Source organism: Cydia pomonella, chromosome 19 (genome assembly GCF_033807575.1).
Source record: "Cydia pomonella isolate Wapato2018A chromosome 19, ilCydPomo1, whole genome shotgun sequence".
NCBI lineage: Eukaryota > Metazoa > Arthropoda > Insecta > Lepidoptera > Tortricidae > Cydia > Cydia pomonella.
Window position 1 is genome coordinate 8,195,271 of NC_084721.1, and position 24,737 is coordinate 8,220,007.

At 38.8% G+C, this 24,737-nt stretch overlaps 1 protein-coding gene across 3 annotated transcripts in view; it reads right to left on the reverse strand.

Annotated features, from left to right (window-relative positions):
• Positions 1-334: 334 nt before the first annotated feature.
• LOC133528333 (uncharacterized) overlaps positions 335-24,737 on the reverse strand; it is a 31,283-nt gene continuing 6,880 nt past the window's right edge. Inside the window, exons 1-10 of one of the 3 annotated variants that reach the window (XM_061865688.1) lie at positions 14,865-14,889; positions 12,747-12,890; positions 12,461-12,668; positions 8,491-8,812; positions 7,319-7,487; positions 6,717-6,862; positions 2,280-2,415; positions 1,654-1,881; positions 1,249-1,419; positions 335-539 (exon numbers count right to left, since the gene is read on the reverse strand). In XM_061865688.1, the coding sequence (XP_061721672.1) occupies positions 414-539; positions 1,249-1,419; positions 1,654-1,881; positions 2,280-2,415; positions 6,717-6,862; positions 7,319-7,487; positions 8,491-8,812; positions 12,461-12,668; positions 12,747-12,869 (1,629 nt within the window). In that variant the 5' untranslated portion in view covers positions 12,870-12,890; positions 14,865-14,889 and the 3' untranslated portion in view covers positions 335-413. Of the gene's footprint in view, positions 540-1,248; positions 1,420-1,653; positions 1,882-2,279; positions 2,416-6,716; positions 6,863-7,318; positions 7,488-8,490; positions 8,813-12,460; positions 12,669-12,746; positions 12,891-13,769; positions 14,357-14,864; positions 14,890-24,737 lie in introns of those variants that run through there. The other 2 variants (XM_061865687.1, XM_061865686.1) reach the window with 2 other exon arrangements.

Here is a 24,737-nt window from a genome sequence, read left to right on the forward strand (position 1 = left end):
ATTATGGAGAGTAAAAAATATTTAGAAGTGGAAAACCATTTTCGAACCGACGATCACGTGTTATACTTCCCTTTTAATACTTAGATAGTTTCATTCTTTAAGGTATTAAAACGTACTATTAGGATAATAAGTAGTAATAGGAATGAAATATAGGAAAAAAGTAAATTACATTAATTCGTGGAAAATATTGTTATAGGATTATTTATGTTTTATTAATTTAAATTTTAAATTTATTAATTTATTGATAGTCATCATGGTTTACTAACCATTTTTCTACATGTGTAACTACTAACAAAAATATGGATTTGAAAAAGTCTGAAATAAAATAAATTCATTCATTCATTAATATGTTTTTTTTATATATTTAATAAACAATAAAGGCACTTGTATAAAAATATCAGAAAACTTAAAACCTACAGTTTGCTTGCGCGCATCTCTTTCAGCTTCTGCTTTAGTACGCGGCGAAGTAGTTTCCCGGATGGATTCTTTGGGATCTCTTTCACGAATATAACACCGTGAAGTCGTTTCGCTGGAGATAGCTGAAAAAGAGTAAAAGACTTACATTATTGCCTGAAGGTCCTTAGCATGTTCGGCGATGTTTAGCTAATAAATATGGAAATGTTTACTATTTATAGAACCTATAACTAATCAGGTGCATTCATTAGTGGAAAAACTTTTCTCGCAAGTCACGTGAAATTAAACCTCATTTCAATAACGACGTCATTTAAGTTTAAGTATTATGTCAGGTGAGAGATTATTACGTAGATTAGGGATTTGAATTCGACAGAGACCTGCCATCAGGGTACCTATTTATTAGTTTAAAATATTCTGAGCATATCCCTGGGCCGGTTTAGGGTGAATCATCCTTTACCTGACAAGCTGTGATTTCCAAGTGCTCGGGCGCGGTGAGCGTAATATTCGGATTCGGGTAAAGGTGAAAACAAAATTTGCCGTCTACGGCATTTGCCTGTCCGCTACGCCCACGGCCCCGGCTGCAGTAGGACACGCGCTCTAAATACTTCAACTGAAGACAAGGCTACGTTATTAGTCTGGTTACTTATGAACTCTAGTAGTGAGTTTGGTGAGCGCTGTAGCCCTATGGGTCTGCTGACCACGAAAAGGCTATATGTCGTCTTTGCCAGACCCATCCCAACCCAACGCACCCCACTCCGTTACGCCGGGGTGTGTTGTAGCATAGCAAGACGCGCTTCACTTCATCTAGTTTGGATAAAGTTACTAGAGTGTTACCCGGCTGGCTGTGAATTCCAACAGCTCAGCTTCCGTGAGTGTGGCCCCGGGCCTGGTGACTACGAAAGCAAACGGCAGCTCGCCGGCGGACATGTCCGACGCTCCCACCACGCCGCACTCCGCTATGCCGGGGTGTTGGAGTAACACGCACTCTACCTCGGCTGGGGGCACCTGCAACACCAATAATTATCAACACAAGTTGTATATAGGTAATACAATTTCAAGATAAGACTATTATTTCACTTGGTATATATACATTGATCACCAGACATAAATTAACTTCTGGAGGATCCTACTGCGTACTGCCTTAATCTGTCTAAAATCGCCCGGAGAAAATAAATCGTTTTTTTCGTCTAAGTGTGACTAGAACTTTCAATTTACTCTGAAATGTTCACGAAAACTCACCTGGAATCCTTTATATTTGATAATCTCTTTCAACCTGTCGGCAATGAACAAGAAGCCCTGTTCGTCGTAATAGCCGATATCTCCTGTCTTCAGATACCCCTCCTCGTCCATGACATCGCGCGTGGCTGCTTCGTTGCCCACGTATCCTTTCATCACGATGGGCCCTTTGATGCATACTTCGCCTTGCTGGTTGGGGCCAAGCTTTTGACGAGTTTTTATGTCCACCACCTGTAGACATTTCAAAATAAGTGAAGTTGTACTACTAATAAATACCTTCATTCAAATAATGATTAAATACGTTTAGGCTACCTACCTACTGGTGAACATACGGCTTGTCACTCGAATTCCTTATAATTATATAACTTTAATAAAGTCCTCGGGGTCACGTGATAAGGGTTCTCGAACGAAGTCTACTCGCCAATGGTGTTGGCAACTGTCAATTGTTTGCATAGATGCCGCCATCATAGCTTGCCCCTTTTTCATCCAGGCTATAAAATTTCAAAAAAAAAACAAGAATTTGACACAATTCTAGAGATTGACAGGGCAAGCTATGCTGGCGTCTTCTGTAAAATACTTCGACCGGCCAGTCCCATTACCGGGAATACACACGGCCTAGGATTAATTACCTTGGTCCTGACGCCCGGAAGCGGCCGGCCGCCGCTGCCGACCCGCTGAGTGGCCGCGTCCATCTCATCCCGCGTCGCCGCTAAAGACGTTTCCGTCATGCCGTACACTTGAAATATTCCGATGCAATTCGGTAATCTAATTAATAAGCAACAAAATTATTCCCACGTAGCACAGATAGCGGTATAACAGCCAAATAATGGAATACGAATGCACTTGAAGCTGAATATAAAAGCTGCATAAGAACTTTATCAGCGAGTTTTCAGCTTTTAATACTCTTAAATGGGCACAAAATTTGGCAGCCTTAAGTTCACGTAGCTGCTAAAGAGCATTGTAGCAACAATTTAACGGAACAATATAACGGAAGTTATAAAAGCTGTATTTTGACTGGATAAGAGGCGACCAGTTACCCTTTATTCAGTAAATATGTCACATGTACGCCCCTAATACCGGGAAAGGTTAACGTTTGGCTGAATAAAAGGGAATTAATATAGAAATACTTTTTCACTTGTGCCTTAAAGGCAGATAAATTAATAGTATAATATTAGTGAACGCAGTGACATAAACAAACGACTGCCATCACAATTATAACGTTTTGTAAAGTGTTATACGGATATTCCCCCAGTGGTACCGATGTTTATATATAAATATGCGAGAAAGATGTTTGGGAATGCAAGTTTATTGACATATATATATACATTATCTAAGAAAATTTTAGTGCGCTACGAAAATAATCAGTTTCCATTTAATTTAATGATATAAATAAGCTATGTATAAAAACAATTTCTGTGGCTTGAACAGAATTATGAGATAAAACGTTAATATTTCGTTACTAGGAAGTACTAAACTATGGAATAAGTTAAGAACTCAAGCACAAAAGATCTAAGCCTTACAGCGTAATTGCAAGCCTCCAATATTTTATATTGCATTTGCAATTTGAAGTGATGTCATTTGACATTGAACCTTACTACGTATTCTTACGTTAGCTTTTTAGATATGTATAAGATATTATTTACGCTCCTTGTTCTATAGAATAGACAACTAATTAGCTTATCTTTATGTTTTCATGGCTCTTTACTATTAAATCGCCGGACGAGCCCTACGAGTTACGGGCTCAAAAATTGTAGCAATAATCGTCAGACACAAAAAACCGGCAATAGTAGGATCGCAGGTTGATTCATTTTTAGAAAAACATAGTACTGAAAATATATGTAATAATAAACTAATATGAAATTATTATTAATAATTACTAATATGAATTTATAACTGCACTATAAAAAACTAAATTTGTAGTTAAGTGCTTCCCGTATCCATAGATAAAGTGCCATAACTCTAAAGTGTTACGGACTTAGTTAATAATACAATATCTTGTGCATTTACTATTGTTTATAAATGGATAACACGGACATTAACCATGCTGACAAGTTATCATTGCAGTTGTATGAAACTTAGGTTTATGTTGGCACAGTGCGTATTAGCAAACTCGGGCTCTATTGGGAGCGTGCACGACTGTCACGCAACCTAGTGTCCGCAAGTCTAGGGGAAAACGTCAATTCACTACATCTTATAAAACTACTCCAAAACTAAAAAACCGGCCAAGAGCATGTCGGGCCACGCTCAGTGTAGGGTTCCGTAGTTACTCTTCCGTCACAATAAGCTAAACTGGAGCTTAAAGTATAGTAAATTGTTAACCAAGGGATGAAACGGTACCTTTGACGCGAGTTAAACAAATAGGCTTTGCATAATCAGTATCTAATTAAAGTAAGTATTTTTACTATGGGAGAAACTTTTTGCGATAACTCAAAAACAGCTAAACTGATCATGTCTGCTATAGTTTTCATTTAATGTCTTTCTTAAGTTCTACTTCCACGATTTTTTTCATATTTTTTGGACCTATGGTTCAAAAGTTAGAGGGGGTGGACACATTTTTTTTCTCTTTCGGAGCGATTATCTCCGAATATATTCACTAAATCAAAAAATATTTGTTGAAGACCCCTATTAGTTTTGAAAGACCTTTCCAACGATACCCCACACTGTAGGGTTGAAGCAAAAAAAAAATTCACCCCCACTTTACGTGTAGGGGAGGTATTTACACATTTTTACCACCTTATGCGCTGTCATTACTTTACTTACCCCCACCATGCACTTCGCTCAGTGGTGTTATTCACAACCTCTACTCTACAATCACTTTGCAAAGTACTTATCTAATCTGTTATTGTAAATAGATGAATAGAAGTATTTGTCAAAAAACAGACTTGCGATTAAATTATACTAGAAATAGGTACCTATCTTAACCCTTTAAGGACCCTAATACTCTAAATATATTATATTCCTCTTTCGTCCGTAGTATTTTAGAATTCGGTCGCATCGTTTGGATATACAGTTCATAAAACGCGAATTGAAAGAATTCAAAATAAATGATTAGTCACTCAACTTCCGCCTTGGTTTGAATCTGTCTGAAAGTACCAGAAGACGGCAAGGTCTCGCCCCGTTAGTCGGACGCCGCGTATATTTAGACCAATGGTGGTCAAACTTTCTTCTTCATGGGAGGCCAGTAAAATAAAATAAAAAACGAGAAGGGCCGGAACTGCAGAATAAATGCATTTTGATTTGAAACCGTTATTTCACGAGCCATATACTATATTATTTTGAAAGCCCGGCAGCGGGCCGGAAGAAAAACCCTTGCGCGGGCCGTACTTTGCCCACCACTGATATAGACCAAATGTTTTTATATAAGCTTCTAAACCACTATACTGACTCTCCTTGATCTTCTTGAAAAAAATATTCTCAAATTGCCTCGCCGTATTCCCACTCGCCACCCCCAAACGGTCCATATTAGCTTTCGTGGCTCTAATTATGCCAAACGACGAGCCTGTCATGATTTTGATTACAATGATAAATTCTCAAACTTAGATATTTTTTCATTATCATTTTGTAGGTAAATACAGTAGCATTCTGCGAAGTTCAATCTTTTCTTCATAAATATTGTATGTTTACGTACTTCTAAGTACCTAGTAACTATATTATTTGCACGAAAGCTAAAGCCTAACAACTATAGCGATACATATTTTCCTTTCGGCCGCCATCGCAACTGTGTTTCACAACCAGTTGTCTATTAGGATTTTTTAATCTTTCATGGCAACCAGTTGTGATAGAAGAAGATTTATTCCTCTTACACATCCAGTTGTGAATAAGGAAAATCTCAAAAAGGCTAGTTGTTACTGAAGATTCAATTTTCCTTGTTCACAACCATAGAAGAAATTTTTTATGCTTTGTAATTTTTTCGGCTTCGGCCTTCGCCCAAACTTTAACTTTAACTTGCTAATATAATATACTCATAATATATAAAAAATATCTGCTTATTACAGAACACCAACCGCTTTTGTGCCTCTGGCTTACAGTTAGAGTTGCCTTTGTCTATGGCTTCTATGGAAATCAACCGTGTCAGATTAATTAAGATTAAGATTATTATTATTATTAAGATTCAAAAGAAGACTGTTTATTCTGTATCGGAAACCAGTTGAGGAAACAGAATTATTTTTCTTGATTCGAAACTAGGTTTCCAAAGAAGAAGTATAATTCCATTTTCTAAACTGGTTACGAAACTTTGGTTTCGAAAGTGGCCGAAGGGGTGTTAATAACCATGCTTACATAAGAGCATGTACTTTAATGTACAATATACACTGTGATTTAGTGATATTTATCAAATATCGTGATATATTTTGGTCGGTTAACTAGTGTATATGTCCCTCATAACAATATTTATCACAGCCGGAATCCTGGTTGAGTAACAGGAATAAATGTTCTTCTGTCACAACTGGTTGCCATGAAATATTTTAAAATCCTCATAGACAACTGGTTGTGAAACACAGTTGCGATGGCGGCGATTTTTTTCTTCTTTGACAACTGGTTGTGTAACAGGAATAAATCTTCTTCTATCACAACTGGTTGCCATGAAAGATTAAAAAATCCTAATAGACAACTGGTTGTGAAACACAGTTGCGATGGCGGCCGAAGGGCATATTTTTAATTGATTTTGTATACCCGTTTAAATTCCCTACTATGTCATGCATTTATTAATTACCTACCGACGTTTTGAAGTCCCTGTATGCGTGACAGATAAGAAAATGCCTAACACCTTACCAGTTTCTGTCTATCTATTAACTATGTATTCCTTTATTTTCAATGGAACTAAAGGTCTGTTTGTTATCACTTAAGCTTATATATATTAATATGTGACTGTTTATTCCTAAATAAAAGAAAATCTTGCAGTTGATTTAAACAGACCTACCTCGTACCACTACTACCACTTCGTTCTTCCGCTTGTCTATTTGTTTCTTTATTGTTCGAATATGCAAGATCAATAAAGGCACATACGAAATTTTGGTTTATAATGTTCGCGGTAGGTCCACCGTTCTGTGAATATTCCCGTAGCTCACCGTTTAAGAGCTGCCTGAATAATCTCCTTGCTAAGAGGAGCAGCAGCGCACCATACCACGTTCACTGATGACAGGTCATACTTCTCCACAACTGGAGACTTCGCCAGCAAGAGTACAATTGGCGGCACTGTTAGTAAAACTTGTATCTGGAAACATATTACGATCGTTAAGAGCTTTGAGACATATTATCATTTATATTATCGCTCATGGTAAATAGGTTTCAGGGATTCGCTCTCTCACGAACGCTCCTTCCACGAGAGAACAAGATTTTACGCGAATGTGAGACGAAATTATCAGTCGGTTAGCCAATGCCGATCGCTTAGGTATAGGTATCGTTGGTACATAGGTACTATCCTTATGTAAATAAAATCTAAGCCTTACAGGCTATTGTGATGTTCTTGATAAGAGAGCTAAATTCTATGATCTTTTACGACGTAGCAAAAATAGGTACTTTATGAATTTAGTGGGCTCCGACTTTCATACTATATCTTTAACATACATATGTCAAATGTCTGTCATATAACTTAAGCCATGAGATAGATACCACTGTCAATCACATAGCCAACATTAGATTAAAATTAAATTAATAATATTTATGTCACCTTGTACTTTTGTATAGCTCCTAAATATTTTTCAGCATTGAATCCCGAAAAGAAAACCAGCTTCTTTTTAACGGCTAGGTATTTAATTGTGGTTAAGAGTCCGTAGCCGTGATACCACGGAACCACTGTCAGCAATCGTTTGTAGGCCTCTTCATCAATTTTGTCGTTACTGAAAGTATAAAGTAAATAAGTAGAGTCGGCCAATCTAACTGCATGGTTTAGGTAAGGGAGACCCTATTGGGAGAGAGGGTAAAACAAAGTTCTCTTTAGTACCCCGATTTCGATTCCATCATCAACTGTATACCAAAAATGCTGACTCTAAACACGCGTCACCGACTCACCGCCATGACCCTACAATGGGCATATGCAATGACCAAGTAATGTCAAATTTCTATGAAAATATGAGGTTTATAATGACAATCCCTATATCCCTTTGTTCTATTCAAGTCGGTGCAAAGACTGCAAAGTTAGCTTAGACGGACTCTGTACATAGTGAAAGATAATGTAAATAATTATAATTTTATTAGCAAACGTTAAGCAGCAGGTTTTTTTAGGTAATATACAAGCCTTCAGTCAGGCCAAGTTACTGGAAACTGAATGGAAACAAATTGCTTTTATGTAAATTACGCCCTCGGCGTCCCTATACTCTATAGAACTTATGTAAGTACTTAAAGTACCTTAAGGCCGCTTTGCATATTCTACGCGGGGATAACGTTAACTTGTATATCATTATCCCGCATACCATAGCAGTATAATAATTTTAATATAAAACAGGTAGTGATATAGCCGAGCGACAACATTATACTCCATTTAGCATTAGGAAAAGGAGTAAACAATCTTGACATGTCTTTTTATTGAGAAACGCTTAAAAAATAGTAACTTTTACTTGTGAAAAGAATGTTAATGGTCATAATTAAATAGGTATATGCTTTATAATTGTTGCTGTGAGTTATTTTTGATTTTTTTTCCAATAAACAGGAACGTCAAGATTGTTTACCTTTACCTTTTTGCTAAAAAAAACCGAAAGCAAAAGTTTATACGGAAATAATTGTTCAAATTCAGGGCGTAGTGTGGAGTTTTCGGATTCAGTTTAGGGCCGTGTGGTAACTAGAATATTTCGATGATAGCTAACGAACCGAACAAAAGAAGAAACGACGAGACTGTTTAATTACCTGTAATGCATTGCACCGTACAGTATGTTGAAGTGTGTGAGCATGACTCCTTTCGGCAAGCCCGTCGTGCCCGACGAGTACAAGATCAACAGCACGTCTGACCATCCTTGGACATCTTCCGGGGAATACTCTTCCACACTCACGTCACCGCTCATTAAACTACTCAACAGGACAATACCAGGCTCTAGAGGTGTACCGTCGAACTGCACTATCTTCTTTACAAATGCTAGTTTTTTGAAAGTATTTAGATTTATTTTTAGAGCTGATAACGATCCGATTATGATATTTGGCTTCGCAATGTTCAGGACGTGCGACATTTCCTCTGAAAATTTAAGTGAGTATTTATAATTATAATTCAGTTTTTAAGTTAAGAGCGTCTTTTGGAATAGGTACGACTTATCATTTCTATATATATATTTCAATATAATAAATACAGTAAACTGTAACACAGTAAACTCAAGAAGGCTTGTGTGTTGTAGGTACTCAGACAACGATATATAAGTATAATATATAAATACTTAACTAAAGAGAAAACACCCAACACCCAGGAACAAATTTCCATGATCATTGTTTGACAAATAAATAACCTTACCGGGATTTGAACCCAGAAACATTGGCTTCATAGGTAGGGCCACTACCCACTAGGGTAGAATGGTCGTCACATAGAAAATTCGTATAATTTATCAAGTAAGCGCTACAAAGTCCAGTACATCTGTGACGATACACTGTCGGACCTCGGTATAATTCTTCGTTTGCATTTTATTTCAGATAAAAAAGAATTGAGCCGCAGGTTTTTCTCGTATTTCAATTCGTAAATACAAGTCTTACGAGGAATAGACAAGCAAACACATTGTGCGAAATGACACATCGTAAAGAAGGCACTTAAAACTTAAATTGCTCTTAAACACACAAAAAAAATAGGTATGCATTTTTCTTATACTTAGTGCAGCGACTGGCATAAAGTTCAATGAGTGGGCCAAATTGAATAAGTTTCTCGATATAAATTGGGGCACAAGTTTTTCGCCACTATTTACCAGAACGGAGTGAGTGCTAGAGTTAGACCAATCTAAGTTGGCAGAGATTTTTCATAGCATAAAGACTGTGCAATCCCAAGTAGCACAGATAGCTCTATAACTACTCACTTTTAGTTCTATTTAACGTTCTGTGTGTATTAAGACACTTATAAGAACACACTTGTGGTCCTACAGCTGTATAATAGCTGTCAGTGATATTTAAATAGCTTAGGGCTGATTAGAAGCTGCATTACGGCTCTGAAAACTACCATTAATACGACCCTATACAGCTTAAAGGGTTATCAAATGCTTTAACCGTAATAAGGTCTGTTTAGTGGATAAAATTACGCCATGTGCTGTATAAGAAGGTAATTGTGGACTTTTATTACGCTGACTTATTAAGGGAGCACGTGTGAACTATTATGAAGCTAATAGACGTGTAATGGAACACATGTGGCGCATAATAAATCTTAGCGTTGAACATGTTTACCGCTCAACAGCTTTTATTACGCTGGCTTAATAAGGGAGAACGAGTGAACTATTATGAAGCCAATAGATGTATAATGGAACACATGTGGCACATAAAGCAGCTTATCTCTGAACATGTTTACAGCTAAGCAGCTTTTATTACGCTGACTTATTAAGGGAGCACGAGTGAACTATTATGAAGCCAATAGACGTATATCTAATGGATCACATGTGGCGCATAATATAGCTTAGCGCTGAACAAATTTACCGCTAAGCAGCCTTTTATTGATCTTATTATACTGCTATTGATACTGTCTGCATAGCGGCCGTTTAAACGTTGACGATAATTTGATTTATCCATATTGCAATTAAAAAAAAGAACGCTGACATTAAATATATCGCTTTGACAATTATTAACTAGAAAATATATGTAATGCAGTGGTTATACGTTATACTTGTAAAATTGCGAATCTTTAAAGTGTCTGTATAATACCTGTTTAATGGTTCACATTACATTTAAAGGTGAGCCTGTGAACAATTATACGTCAAGTAAACAGCTTACGGCTGCTTACAGGTTCATATGTTCAGTTCTATTTGAATTTGGGCTCTTTAGTAGTACACAAATAAATCATTAAACAGTCGTGTGCTGCTTATTAGAAATTTAACGGTTCTCGTCGCTGATTAACATAGTCCGCCATTTCATTGTAAATAAACCTATAAATTTAAGATTACTTTTCCAACTTTTATGAGGTTTTGTGCATGAGTTCTTAACTTATTCCATAGTTTAGTACTTCCTAGTAACAAAATATTAACTTTTTATCTCATAATTCTGTCCAAACCACATAAGTTGTTTTTATACATAGCTTATTTATATCATTAAATTAAATGAAAACTGATTATTTTCGTGGCGCACTAAAATTTTCTTAGATAATGTATATATATATAATGTTGACGACCGGTTGGCCTAGTGGGTAGTGACCCTGCCTACGAAGCTGATGGTCCCGGGTTCAAATCCTGGTAAGGGCATTTATTCGTGTGATGAGCTTGGATATTTGTTCCTGAGTCATGCGTGTTTTCTATGTATTTAAGTATTTATAAATATTTATATATTATATATAGCGTTGTCTAAGTACCCTCAACACAAACCCTATTGAGCTTACTGTGGGACTTAGTCAATGTGTGTAATAATGTCCTATAATATTTATTATTTATTTATTTATTATGTCAAAAAACTTGCATTCCCAAACATCTTTCTCGCATTAATATATAAAACATCGGAATCACTGGGGGATTTAGGCGAGGCTGGTCTTTTTCTTATTTTGCCAGTTGAGCAGTGGGTCACAAACTGATTAAGTACAATCCTTATTAGGTCAGATATGCAGTATGTCTGCTTCTGAATATGACAGTAACGGAATACGGCTGATTAAGTGCACGTCATTTTCTTTCTAAATCGATTTCGGAGTAGGTCAGATTCGTTGTACATCAAGTGAAATAATACTGTTATTTCGATTTGCAAATAAAATATTGCTAAACCAAAGTTAAAAAATAAATTAATTAAAGCTCCTTCTCCAAATAATTCAAGACTGCAAAATTTAGAGACCGAGGATGAGATTATATTAAGACCTTATCATTTTCAAATAGTATAAAAAAACTGTTTTCTTATAAAATATAACAGGTATGTTATTAATGATCTATAAATACACATTAGTATAAATAGCTTACAACGAATCTGACCTACTCCGAAATCGGCTTGGAAAATAAATGACATGCACTTAATTAGATGTACTCCGTAGCTGTCATATTCAGAAGCAGACATACTGCATATCTGACCTAATAAGGATTGTACTTAATCAGTTTTTGTCCCACTGCTCAACTGGCAAAATAAGAAAATGACTAGCCTCGCCTAAATCCACTGGGGGAATATCCGTATAACACATAACAAAACGTTATAATTGTGACGTAACGATGGCGACCGTTTGTTTATGTCACTGAGTTCACTATAATATTATACTATTAATTTAGCTGCCTTTAAGGCACAAGTAAAAAAGTATTTTCATATTAATTCCCTTTTATTCAGCCAAACGTTAATCTTTCCCGGTATTAGGGGCGTACATGTGACATATTTACCGAATAAAGGGTAACTGGACGCCTCTTACCCAGTCAAAATACAGCTTTTATAACTCCTGTTACACCTTATAACTCCGTTAAATTGTTGCTACAATGCTCTTTAGCAGCTACGTGAACTTAAGGCTGCCAAAGAGTAATAAAAGCTGAAAACTCGCTGATAAAGTTCTTATGCAGCTTTTATATTCAGCTTCAAGTGTATTCGTATTCCATTATTTGGCTGTCTATCTGTGCTACTTGGGATTGTTATTTATATGCCAAAATTTCATATAATCACACTTGCACAGTCTGTGCTATCAAAATCGCTGCCAACTTAGCTTGGTCTAACTGCTATTTAGCTTGTGGTGGTGACCTGAGTGACTAACCAGGTCGGTACTGCAAGTTGACAGCTGTAACAGTGGCCCCGCAGCACATGACGGCTATCGCAGTTGAGATGTATTCTATCCGGCTCTCGCTGCACAGGCCGACCACGTCGCCACGCTGCACTCCAAACTTCTTAAGCCCTGTGGCGACTCCCACCACATCATTCAAAATTTGTTGAAACGTTACCTCTTCGCCAGTATCTCCGTTTACCTGAAAAAGTGGGCAGAAGAAGACGAATTAAAGATTAAGCCACCAAGCACAAAGAGGGCACCTAGGTTAGATATTTACCAGAGCAACGGCATCCCCAGCCTGGCAGTGCTCTCTAAGCTTGTCTATCACGTACTGCGCGAAAGAGAGGTGTCCTGGCACCTCCATAGCAGGCTCGCCAACCACCACATTGTCTATTATCATTTTCTTCAGACGTATATGTAACTGCAAAAAAATCTTATCGTAAGTACGACACTTCTTACGAACGAATGACGTACGAATTCATAAGTGCGACAGAGAGGTAACACGTTGAACGTGGTTCGCGGTAGGCCCTCTGTTCCCAGACTGTTCCTCACGGGTGCACGCGTATAGCTCATCTAATATTATAATTATGATAGCGCATGCCACCCAGCCGCCTCGCTAAACTGGTCAAACAGGCAACCGGCTTTATTATTCACAGATAATTCTGCACGCTTATGCCTCGGGGTTTAGTAAAATTTGACTACATTGTACTGAGCAACTATACACAATCGGAGGTCAAGTTATATTGATCCTTCTGCGGTGCTACTGCGAACATCGAAGTTCGTCCATTTCCGATTATATCTATTGGAGTGACCAAGATGGAGGTTAAAGATGTTTGAAGTTCGCTAAGTTTTAGCGGAGTTATCACCTTGATGAGTCAAACCAAGATAAGTTCGCATCGATTTAGATAGCCCAGACGGGGCACGTGTTATATTCAACGTCAAACTTCTATGAAATTATGACTTTTACTTAACACTTGCCCCGCTTGGGCTATCGAAATCGCTGCCAATTTATCTTGGTCTGACTCTAGATTAGTTAATAGCGTTTATTTGCGATGATATTTGCAGAATAGATGAATTCAAGCAATCACCAAAATGTGTCATCCTTAATCATCCATTCAAATCCAATCATTAGATTTAGATTTAGATTTATTTATTACACAACATACGATTGCATTACAAATTACATTCATGTCAATTTATATGAATTTATATTGTGATCGTCAAACATAAATTCTAATAATGACTAAAAATAACATCATAATCCAGTAATCTTATTTCTAACAATTAATTAAATACTTACCTAGGACCAAAAATTTCACTATTTATCATCTCACCACCCGCGGAGTAGTTGACACGACAACAACTCAACACAAAAGATATATGTACCTACGGAGATATAGTGCAGCGTTATCGTTGCGCCTTCTTATCTTAACCACAGAATAAGTATTAGTACTACCGTACAGAAAGGAAACTTCCTACAAAACCGAAGTTTGACAGCAATTCAGGGTCGAATCATATTGTCCCTTTCTAATGTATGGACTTTCCCTATCGGCTATTTAGGGTTGTCAAAATTCAAGTAATTTTCTTATCTGTGGGTGTGCGCGCAAAGGGACGTCCAGTTTTGCCAACCTTAATAATTGCTCGTAGCAATGCTGAGCCGAACAGAGCCGTGCACGCCCGAACCGTGGACTTTCCCCCCACTATCTTAACAATAAAGCAACCGAGGACAGCATCTTAGTAAAAGTAAAAAAAAACATGGAGTAAGTAATTGAAAATTCAATGTCACAATGAATTAAAATATTAACCATTGTTATTTTTAAGTATTTGTACCACTGTAGATACTTCACCAGTGTTTCATAATTTAAAAACACCTCAATTAAATAATGGCATTTGTTAAGTAACATGTCTTTTAATTTTTTTTTCGAGTCACTTGATTCTAGTTTGATACTGTCCGGAAATTTATTGAAAATTGAAAATATACTTAAGTATATGGGCCCATTATGTTTTGAAGATTTTGGCTTCGAGTTTTTGATGTTTCCGATTTTATTGGGTGGTCTGGCTGTTTTCGAACAAAGAGGGCCGTTTCCATTATAAATATTGAGGGTAGCGTTAATAGCTTTAGTTAAAAAAAAATATTTGTATTTGCGCAAACATAATCTCGTGGCCAGGATGATTCACCAGCAACTAAATGGTCGTGCCACACTCTATTGGGATCGATCTATTACTTATCACTGACAGGACTATTGTAGCCAAAAAGCCTGACATCGTGATAATAGGTCGATCGCAACGCCGGGCCGTGCTGGTCGACATCACAATCCCCCATGATGATAATGAGAATGAGATGAGTCCAGTAAGCGGTCTTACGCGGGGCCACTCTGCAGGGGCTCAGCATTACCTGCTACGCTGATGACACCCTCGTGTCAGCCCGTGGCAGGAACTACAGCGAGGCCGCCTATGTAGCTACAGCGGGTGTTGCAAACGTGGTGCACGTGGTCTTGAGGTCGCACTGCACAAATCCGAGGTTTTGGTTTTTCATGGGCCTCGGAACAAACCAATGGAGGGAGCACTGTTAGAGCAAAGAGGATTGGACAATTGTTGACAGACTGGCTGGTTTGAAACTTGAGGGATGTTTGAATGGAATGTGACAGTTCTCTGTCGAGCAAAAATTATAATTGTCAGCGGAAGCTGATTTTTGCATTGAATTTTGTTTATTGTGTTATGTAATAGTAATGAAAGTGTTTAACTATATATAGTGTTTTCCTGAGATTAGTCTACAGGTGTGCGAAGTTCTCACAGGTCATGGGAAGTACGATTTCCAAAAATCTGATCGACCTAATCATGAACGAGGTACAACACTTCAACACTGTAGACTTCGATATACTATTAGGGGTGCTAAGTACTCTCAATATATCTCCTGCGGCGTCTGGGTGGTTTCGCAGTTACTTGGAAGGTCGTCGGCAACGTATTAAAATAGATGACGTTCGTTCATCGTGGTGCAACACGCTAGCTGGCGTCCCGCAGGGTGGCGTGTTGTCTCCCCTTCTCTTTTCTATTTTTATTAATTCTATTTCTCTTAACCTCATTTCTTCTTATCATTTGTATGCCGACGATCTCCAAATTTATTCTCAGTGCCCAATTGCTGATCTACCTTCTCTGATCCTTACCACCAATTCTGATTTAGAACGCATTTTATACTGGAGCTCTTGCTATGGAATTAGAGTTAACCCTACGAAGACCCAAACTATTATTATTGGTAGCCCTAAGAACATAGCTAAGGTGAACTTTGAGAGTCTGCCCCCTATTTTATTCGATGGGGTTCAGATCCCGTACTCGTCCCAAGTAAAGAATCTGGGCGTGATTATGGATCGTACTCTTTCTTGGGGTCCGCAACTTAATGAAGTTGGTCGTAAAATTTTTGCCGCTGTGGGATCTCTTAGGCGTCTCCGCAACTTTTTACCACTTTCAATTAAAACTGCGTTGGCTCAATCGCTTCTTCTTCCTATTTTAGACTATGCCGACATCTCTTATCTCGATCTCTCCGAATAGCAATTGAATAAGGTTGAACGGCTTCAAAATGTGTGCATTCGCTTCATTTTTGGGCTACGGAAATTTGATCATGTCTCCAGATTCCGGTCACAGCTCAGGTGGTTACCGATCCGTTTCCGACGTACTACTCATATTCTGTCTCTACTCTATAGTACTCTATTTATTCCCAATACTCCTGAATACCTTAAAAAGCGGTTTAGTTTTCTTACGTCTGTCAGGTGTTCTCAGAATCTCCTTCTTGCTCCTCCTCGGTCGTCTACTAAATTCTACGTCAAATCCTTCACTTTCCAGTAGGTAAGGATGTGGAATGCTTTGCCCATTGACATAAGACGTGCTCAATCCCTACCCATTTTTAAAAAACGTCTAAAAGAACACTATTTATCTCTCTCTTAGTCATGCTCCTTACACTCATATCTTTTTCTTACCTGGTCGTTATTTTTCTCTTGCTTGATTACTCATTATGTATTTATGTATTTTGTGAAGGTATATGTTATGTATTATTGTTGCCTATATAATATACATATGTAGTTTATGTAGTTTATTTCTCATTGTTTGTAGTTTCTATTTACTTATTTTATAAACTTTACACTTATGTGGTTTTGCACTGCCCAATAACTTTATTTCTAGCCACTGAATCGCTATCTGAAGGTTGTCTGGAAGAGATCGCTTTTTAGCGATAAGTCCGCCTGTTGTTACCTACTTACTTATGTAATTTTTTTTTTGTTTGTAACATGTATTTTTCTTTGTAGTGCACAATAAAGTATTTTATTATTATTATTATTTGTATGTCTCTTACAAATTCTCGGGACCATGGGGTCCCGGGCATTTGGAAGGCGTGCGTGGGGCCGAAGCCAACACGTAGAGGCCCCTTGTAATAAGACAATTTACTCTAAAAGTAATGTGACACCAACCGACGATTATCCCTGTTCACACTATAGCACTATTGTAAGAAAAAGGTACAAAAAGAAACCGGGCTATTGGGTTGAGTTGCTAGTGGACTGGTAACCGAGACTATGGAGGTGACTATGGCACCTGCCCTGATCATATGTTAAAAAACACGAAAAATGGACAGGTGGTGGCTCGCCAACTCACAATATGGGTTCCCGAAAACGGCCGCTCGCACAGAGCGACAAGGGGACAAAATTGCGTGAGCGGCTCAGGGTGTGGAGAGGTGTGCGCCGCTTTCTACCCAGTGGCTGTCAGCAGCCACTGTGCCAACTCGCGCCTTATGCATATTTCACTTCCACCCTGCGAGCATATAGCTCTGACACCCCATTCTGGACGGCCGGCAAAGGCAAGCCAGAGGTGAGAGTCCTGCGGCCCCTGCTCAGTGTTTACTCCAGCCGGCCAATGAAGGCAAGCCGGAGAGAGGGGCCAGACCGACTCTCGGGGGTATGGGACCCAAGGGACGTCACTTCCCATTCAGCTCGCCACAAGCTGCCCTGGGGGCTTATTATTATTATTATTAACACTAGTGTAAAACACAGAGAATTAATATTTTATGTTGGATCTAGAGGAGCACGGCGGTAAGAACTACCAACCAATAACGTCCTACTAGCTCGAGTAACATACGAGTAACACAATGAGTACCACCATGTCGAATGTGGGACCGGGACTCCCGAGCATAGAGAAATTGTAAGGTAACAATAACTGGAATACCTGGAAGTTTGACATGGAGTGCGTATTGATGCACGATGATTTGTGGCAGTACTTAGAGAAAGTTGCTGACACAACAGATGCTACCGCAAAGAGAAACGATCAGAGAGCGCGAACTAAAATCTGCTTACTGATTGAGAGTCAGCGTAAGGTACACGTTCGTAAAGCCACTACTGCGTACGAGACGTGGAATAATCTTAAAGTAGCTTACGAAGATAAGGGTATCAACAACAGATGTAGACTGTTGTCAAGGCTAATGAGCCTAAAACTGAGCATGTTTAATTCAATAACTGAATATATAACTGAACTGATGCAAGTTAGCAATCAACTAGCAGACTTAGGAAAAGAAATCGATGACGAATTACTAGCAGCACTCATGCAACAAGACCTACCAGAGGAATATGCGCCTATGAGATTGGCGCTGGAGAGCGCGAACATAACCTTAACTTCGGACTATGTAAAAACAAAACTGCTGCAACTGGATGAGAACAGAATGAGTGCAGGCCCAAGTAGCAGGCCTAGCTCGAGCTCGGCGCTCACTACATCAAAGCATCACAACAATCACAAGAAGCTTGTTCAGAGGAACAAAGAGAAGAAGGCAGTAAAATGCTTCATTTGCGAGGGACCGCATAAAGCTTGTGACTGTCCACACAACCCACGTCAATCGAAGACGAATCATATGGCGACGGCACTAACTAGTGTGGATCGAGAGAAGACTCATCAAGACGAGTGGATTATAGATTCGGGAGCGTCAGGACATATGAGTTTCAGAGGCTCAGGACCGCTTCGGCCTCAGTTTCATTTCGTCAACTTCTTAAGTAGTTCTCATTCGCATTTGGTCTACTGTTCCGATTCGCCAGCATTCCTATATCGTCACTTTCTTATCTCGCCCGCTTTCTTACGTGGGCCACTGTAGTAACTTGGTTATATTCCTAATTAGAATACAGTGCCGATTCGTCAACACTCCTAATTCGTCCATAGTGCTTACTCGTCAACATTCCTATTTAGACCACAGTGCCAACTCGTCAACTACATAGCATAGGCTTGGGACTTTTGGATGCTCGCTATGGTTTTAGAATCGACGGAGTCGTCAAAGTCAGTCAAATATTTTTTTCGAAGTCAAAATGAAAGTGTGAAAATAAAACATGTTAGATGTCGTACTTTATACTGTTAAATCTGTAATAAACACGTTATTATATGACTTTGGTCGAAATAGGAACGTAGACAAAAATGGTATATTGACGATATCAGATATTGGACGAGTTGGCACTATGGTCAAAATAGGAATTTAGACAAAATGGGGTATTGACGATATAAGAAAGTGGACGAGTTAGGAAGGTTACGAATTAGGAATTGTAGGGTGACGACATAACACTGCGGACGATTTATGGAGATGACGAAATGAAACTGGGGCCGAAGCGTTCCTGAGCCGTTTCAGAAACGACTGGATGGATATGTTTGTGAACTTTGACAAAAAGGTAGAAGTGAGTTGCGCGAATGGAGGTAAGGTTTTTGGAGAAGGTTTTGGTATTATAGAGAATGATTCACTTGATATTAGCATAAACAATGTGATGTATGTACCAGATTTGTCTTCAAATTTATTGAGTGTGAGCTCTATGGTTAACACAAGAAATAAGGTTGTGGTTTTTAACAAAAAGGATTGCGAAATTTACAATGCTGATGAATGTTCTATAAAAGGGAACCCATGTGTAACTGGGAAGCATGACAGGGGAATTTATAAACTAAAATGTTCCTCAGAGGCAGTTGCACTGGCTGGCGTCTACAATTGGAAACGAGATGGAGCTTTGGCTGACCTGACTTTATTGAGAGACAAAATGGCAACAGGGGTAAGTTTTGAGAACATTATTAACTCCAAAATGGACTGCGTAGCCTGCTTGATGGGCAGGCAGACTAGGCAACCATTTAAACGTAACCAGGCTACAAGAGCTGGAGAGCTCCTCGAGCTAATTCATTCGGATATTAGCGGGCCAATGAGTAGTAAGTCTATTGGAGGTCATAGATACTATATAACTTTTATCGACGACTACTCGCAAAAAACTTTTGTATATTTTCTAGAAGCGAAAAGTGAAGCGTTTGAAAAAAATAAAAGAGTTTATAAATTTAGCAGAGAGGCAAACAGGAAAAAAGGAGAAAGTTATAAGGACTGACAATGGAACTGAATATGTAAATAAAAGAGTAGATGCCTTCTTCAAAGAACAATGGCATTAGGCACCAGCTCACCATAACATACACGCCTGAACAAAATGGTGTAGCCGAACGTGCAAATCGCACGATTGCCGAAAAGAGCAGAGCAATGTTACAAGAGGCAGGACTTCCCGTCAGTTTTCGGGCCGAAGCAGTCAATACCGCTGTATACTTGAAAAATAGAAGTCCCACAATAGCTGTAAAGAAGATGACGCCAGAAGAGATATGGACTGGACGAAAGACAGACTTAAGTCATCTTAAGGTTTTCGGATGCAAGGCATATATGCACATACCAGATCAAAAGAGAACCAAGTCGGATCCGAAAAGTAGAGAGCTGGTATTTGTAGGATATTGCGAAGAGTCAAAAGAGTACAGATCTTTCAAACGGAGAGCTGCATAGAGCCCGAGATGTAATATTTTTTGAGAACAAAAAATATGAAGGAGGCATAAGGGCTTATGATCCTGAGAATAAGCAGCACGGTACTATCAACCTAGAAGAGCATGTACAGCAAGAGGTAGCTCCAAAGCAAAGAGATAAGAAAGAGATATACTGGAAGAGATCCCATACAGGGATAAGTTCGCCTTTGTTGTATTTAATTTACTCTGTAACTGTGTTTTTCGTGTTTTTATTTCTATGTACAATAAAGTATATACATACATACATACATACATACATAATGTTCAGCAACGGGGAACTCTACAGCCAAGAGAAAATATTCAGCAAGAGCAGAGAGTTCAGGTAGAGAACCTGGAATCAAATGATGGAGATCATGATGCTCATACTGAAGCATCTGATGGTGAAGAAAACTGGGCTTCGTCTGAAGAGAGACCAGATGGAGAAAATAGAGATACATCAGTAGACATTTTACCAGCTGAAGAGAATAGAGACACTCCTGTTGAACCTTTAGTGGAAAAAAGGAGATATCCACTCAGGGACAGAAAACCTGTTCAGTTACCTGAATACATACCATACCAAGCGACATCAGAGTTTGATGATCCGCCTACAGTGCAAGAGGCATTATCCAGGAAGGATGCTCAATAGTGGAGAGACGTGATTAAGGAGGAGCTAGACGCACTGAAGACAAACGGAACGTGGACTCTAGTAAAGCCTGAACAAGCAAGCAACGTTGTTGATTCCAAATGGATATTTAGAATAAAAAAGGAGGCGGGGAATAAAACTAGTTACAAAGCTCGCTTAGTGGCACGCGGCTTTAGCCAGAGAAAAGGCATAGATTACGATGAGACTTTCTCACCGGTAGTGCGACTTTCTCACAGTTCAATGAGACTTCTCCTAGCCTTAGCAGCTAATCTCGGTCTACAGATTGATCACATGGACGTAAAAACTGCGTTTCTTAATGGAAGTCTTAATGAGAGAGTCTTCATGCGTCAACCACCACACTTTGAGGAGAAAGGGAAGGAAGACTACGTGTCTTATCCAGAAATCTCTATATGGACTTAAGCAAGCACCACGATCTTGGAACGTGAAGTTACACACTGAGCTGGAGAGCATAAGCTTCAAACGATGCAAGAACGAATCGTGTGTCTATATGAGAAAAACAGATAAGGACATGATAATCCTCGCTGTTTATGTAGATGGCATTTTGTTACTCTATAACAACGAGAATGAGATGAAAAAGGTTAAAGATGAACTAAAAGCAAAGTTCGAGATGAAGGATTTAGGAAAGGCCGAACTGTTATACTTGGAATGCGGATAAAACAAGAAAACGGACTTATTCAAATTGATCAAGAGGAATACATTGACAAAGTCCTTCGCAGGTTTAAAATGGAGAACTGTAAACCAGTCAGTACACCAGGAGTTCCAGGCCAACGTTTCCAGAAACCACAAGAGCCATATACACATGATAAAAGTATACCCTACAGAGAGCTGATAGGATCACTGATGTATATCTGACGACCGGTTTGGCCTAGTGGGTAGTGACCCTGCCTACGAAGCTGATGGTCCCGGGTTCAAATCCTGGTAAGGGCATTTATTCGTGTGATGAGCATGGATATTTGTTCCCGAGTCATGGGTGTTTTCTATGTATTTAAGTATTTATATATTATATATATTATATATATCGTTGTCTAAGTACCCTCAACACAAGCCTTATTGAGCTTACTGTGGGACTTAGTCAATTTGTGTAATAATGTCCTATAATATTTATTTATTTATTATTTATTTATTATATAGCTGTGTGTTCCAGACCGGACATAGCACACTCAGTAAATTTTATGAGTCAGTTCTGTAACTGCTATGAGGAAGTTCACTGGACTGCTACTAAGAGAATCTTAAGGTATCTTAAAGGTACGAAGAGCATGGGACTCAAGTACTCCAAGGAGACATACGGATGTATACAAGGATTTGCCGATGCTGATCATGGTGGAAACCTAGTTGACAGAAGATCATATTCTGGCAACGTCTTCAAGATGGCAAAGGGAGCTATTTCATGGCAAAGTACCAAACAAAGAAGTATAGCTTTGTCAACAGCCGAGGCTGAATATATGAGCCTATCGGAAGCTGCCAAAGAAGCCATATTTCTTAAAAGGTTCCTTACGGAAATTATGGGAAAGGAGGAGTCTCCCATAACAATACACACGGACAGCCAATCCGCTATGGCAATTGCACAAAACCCAGTGCAACATCAGCAGACTAAGCATGTTGATGTTCGCTACCATTTTATAAGAGAAGCAATCGAACATGGTGCAATTTCGCTGGCATACTTAGAAACGAAGCGAATGGTTGCTGATGTCGTGACAAAAGCCGTTGTTAGAGAGAAGCATGAGTTTTGTCGTAGAGAGATGGGTGTGTGTTGAAGGCTGTTCGTTAGTGATAGTGAAAGGAACCAGGAGAGTTTGGATGAGGATAGAATGTCTGAAGGAAAACAATTGAGGAGGAGTGTTAGAGCAAAGAGGATTGGACAATTGTTGACAGACTGGCTGGTTTGAAACTTGACGGATGTTTGAATGGAATGTGACGGTTCTCTGTCGAGCAAAAATTATAATTGTCAGCGGAGGGTGATTTTTGTATTGAATTTTATTTATATTGTGTTATGTAATAGTAATTAAAGTGTTTAACTATATATAGTGTTTTCCTGAGATTAGTCTACAGGTGAGCGAAGTTCTCACCAGCACAAATTACAGTGTGAGGAACTCCCATTGCCGTCGGGTCGACGTTGAAGTACCTGAGACTTTTTTTTTTTTACTACGTTGGTGGCAAACAAGCATACGGCCCGCCTGAAGGTAAGCAGTCTCCGTAGCCTATGTACGCCTGCAACTCCAGAGAAGTTACATGCGCGTTGCCGACCCTAAAGCCACCCCCCCCCCCCCTCGTTGAGCTCTTCCTCGATGGCAAATGGAGGTTCGAAGAGCACTTCAAGCGCCTGGCTCCTAAGTTGCTGGCTTGCCGCGACAATTCGCATACAGCAGCCTGCGTGGTAGCTGGAAGCCCGCCATAGGAATGGGACCTTGAAGCCAAGGTGCAGTCCGCGGTCTATTGGCAGGTGCTAGTTGCTATAGGAGGGATGAAAACTGGCTCGCTTCTAGAGAAGTTCGCCAGTGGCGGGAAGAGGCTCGAGAAGTTTTAGAATTACACCAAGATATTAGGTTATTGTTCGAATATTCGCGTCCATTGTCGCATCTAATTTTTCTCACTTTTGTATTGAAATGATTTTCCGCTAAAGTCACAAACTGTTTTACTTTATCAAAGGCTTCACTATTAAAAGTAATTAAATAAACGACACAAAAATGTGTGAAATCGTCTAGAAAAGTAATAAAATATTTCTTGTTATCCCAAGTGGGAACTTCTATTGGACCACAAACGTCCGTATGAATTATCTCCAATGGGAATTTAGCTTTAATTCTATTGTTATTGAAAGGTTTTCTGGTCATTTCTGCTTTGATACATATTTCGCAAAACTTTTCTTGATGTTCCCCCCCAATTTTAATACCGTTTACTAATTTAGCTAGACGCGGCACATCCGATACGTGACCAAGCCTACGATGTCAGATATCGACATTCTCGGTAAACAATACCTCACGAACGATGTTAGCAGAGAATTCTGTTTCATAGAGACCGTTTCTAGTTTTATAGCCAGTAAGAATAATCTTATTATGTTTCTTTACAGCTACCTTGTTTCCAACGAAGAGTACAGATGCACCATGATCAGTGATTGAACTTACAGATATCAGGTTTCTAGAAATTGCAGGAACATATAGTAGGGTAAGTTAACACCAAAAGTTCAAACCTTCCTATCTCTGTTGTTTTTAAAGTTATGAGTATGATATTTCGTATGAAGATAAACAATTTAGTTGGATATCGTATGACATTCTTGATTTCTACTTATCTTTAACAGTTTCTGTATTATAATCCCTTTGAAAAAAAAAGAGATATGTTTCATTGTGTACTTATGCATGTTTTCAATGAAACACTCCAATTTTTACAGTGAAACAAATGTAATAATTTTAGTCTACTTTGAAACATCATTAATAAACATTGAAACAGTGTTATAAATACGTGACATTAATACATATATGCTTTAAATCAATTAATGAGAAAGGAAAAGAGAAAATAGTGGTACCCTGAAATTGGTTATTTAAGAGGTTTCCGACATATGGAACGCCTATAAGACTGCCGAAATATATAAGAGCGAAAGACTTGTATCATTGTACACACCTAAAGTTTCATTATGAATCGAGAATCTGGTCGGCGCGTACGGCATGCTGCAAGAAAGGTACGCCTTTTATGTCCACGGAGCATGATTGCCAACTAGGTGGGCCCGGGAGGGTTTTGAGCATCTCCATGCTTGATATCATACACTTGCTGGCAACATAGTGTTTTATAAATATCGTGAAGTTTCATTGT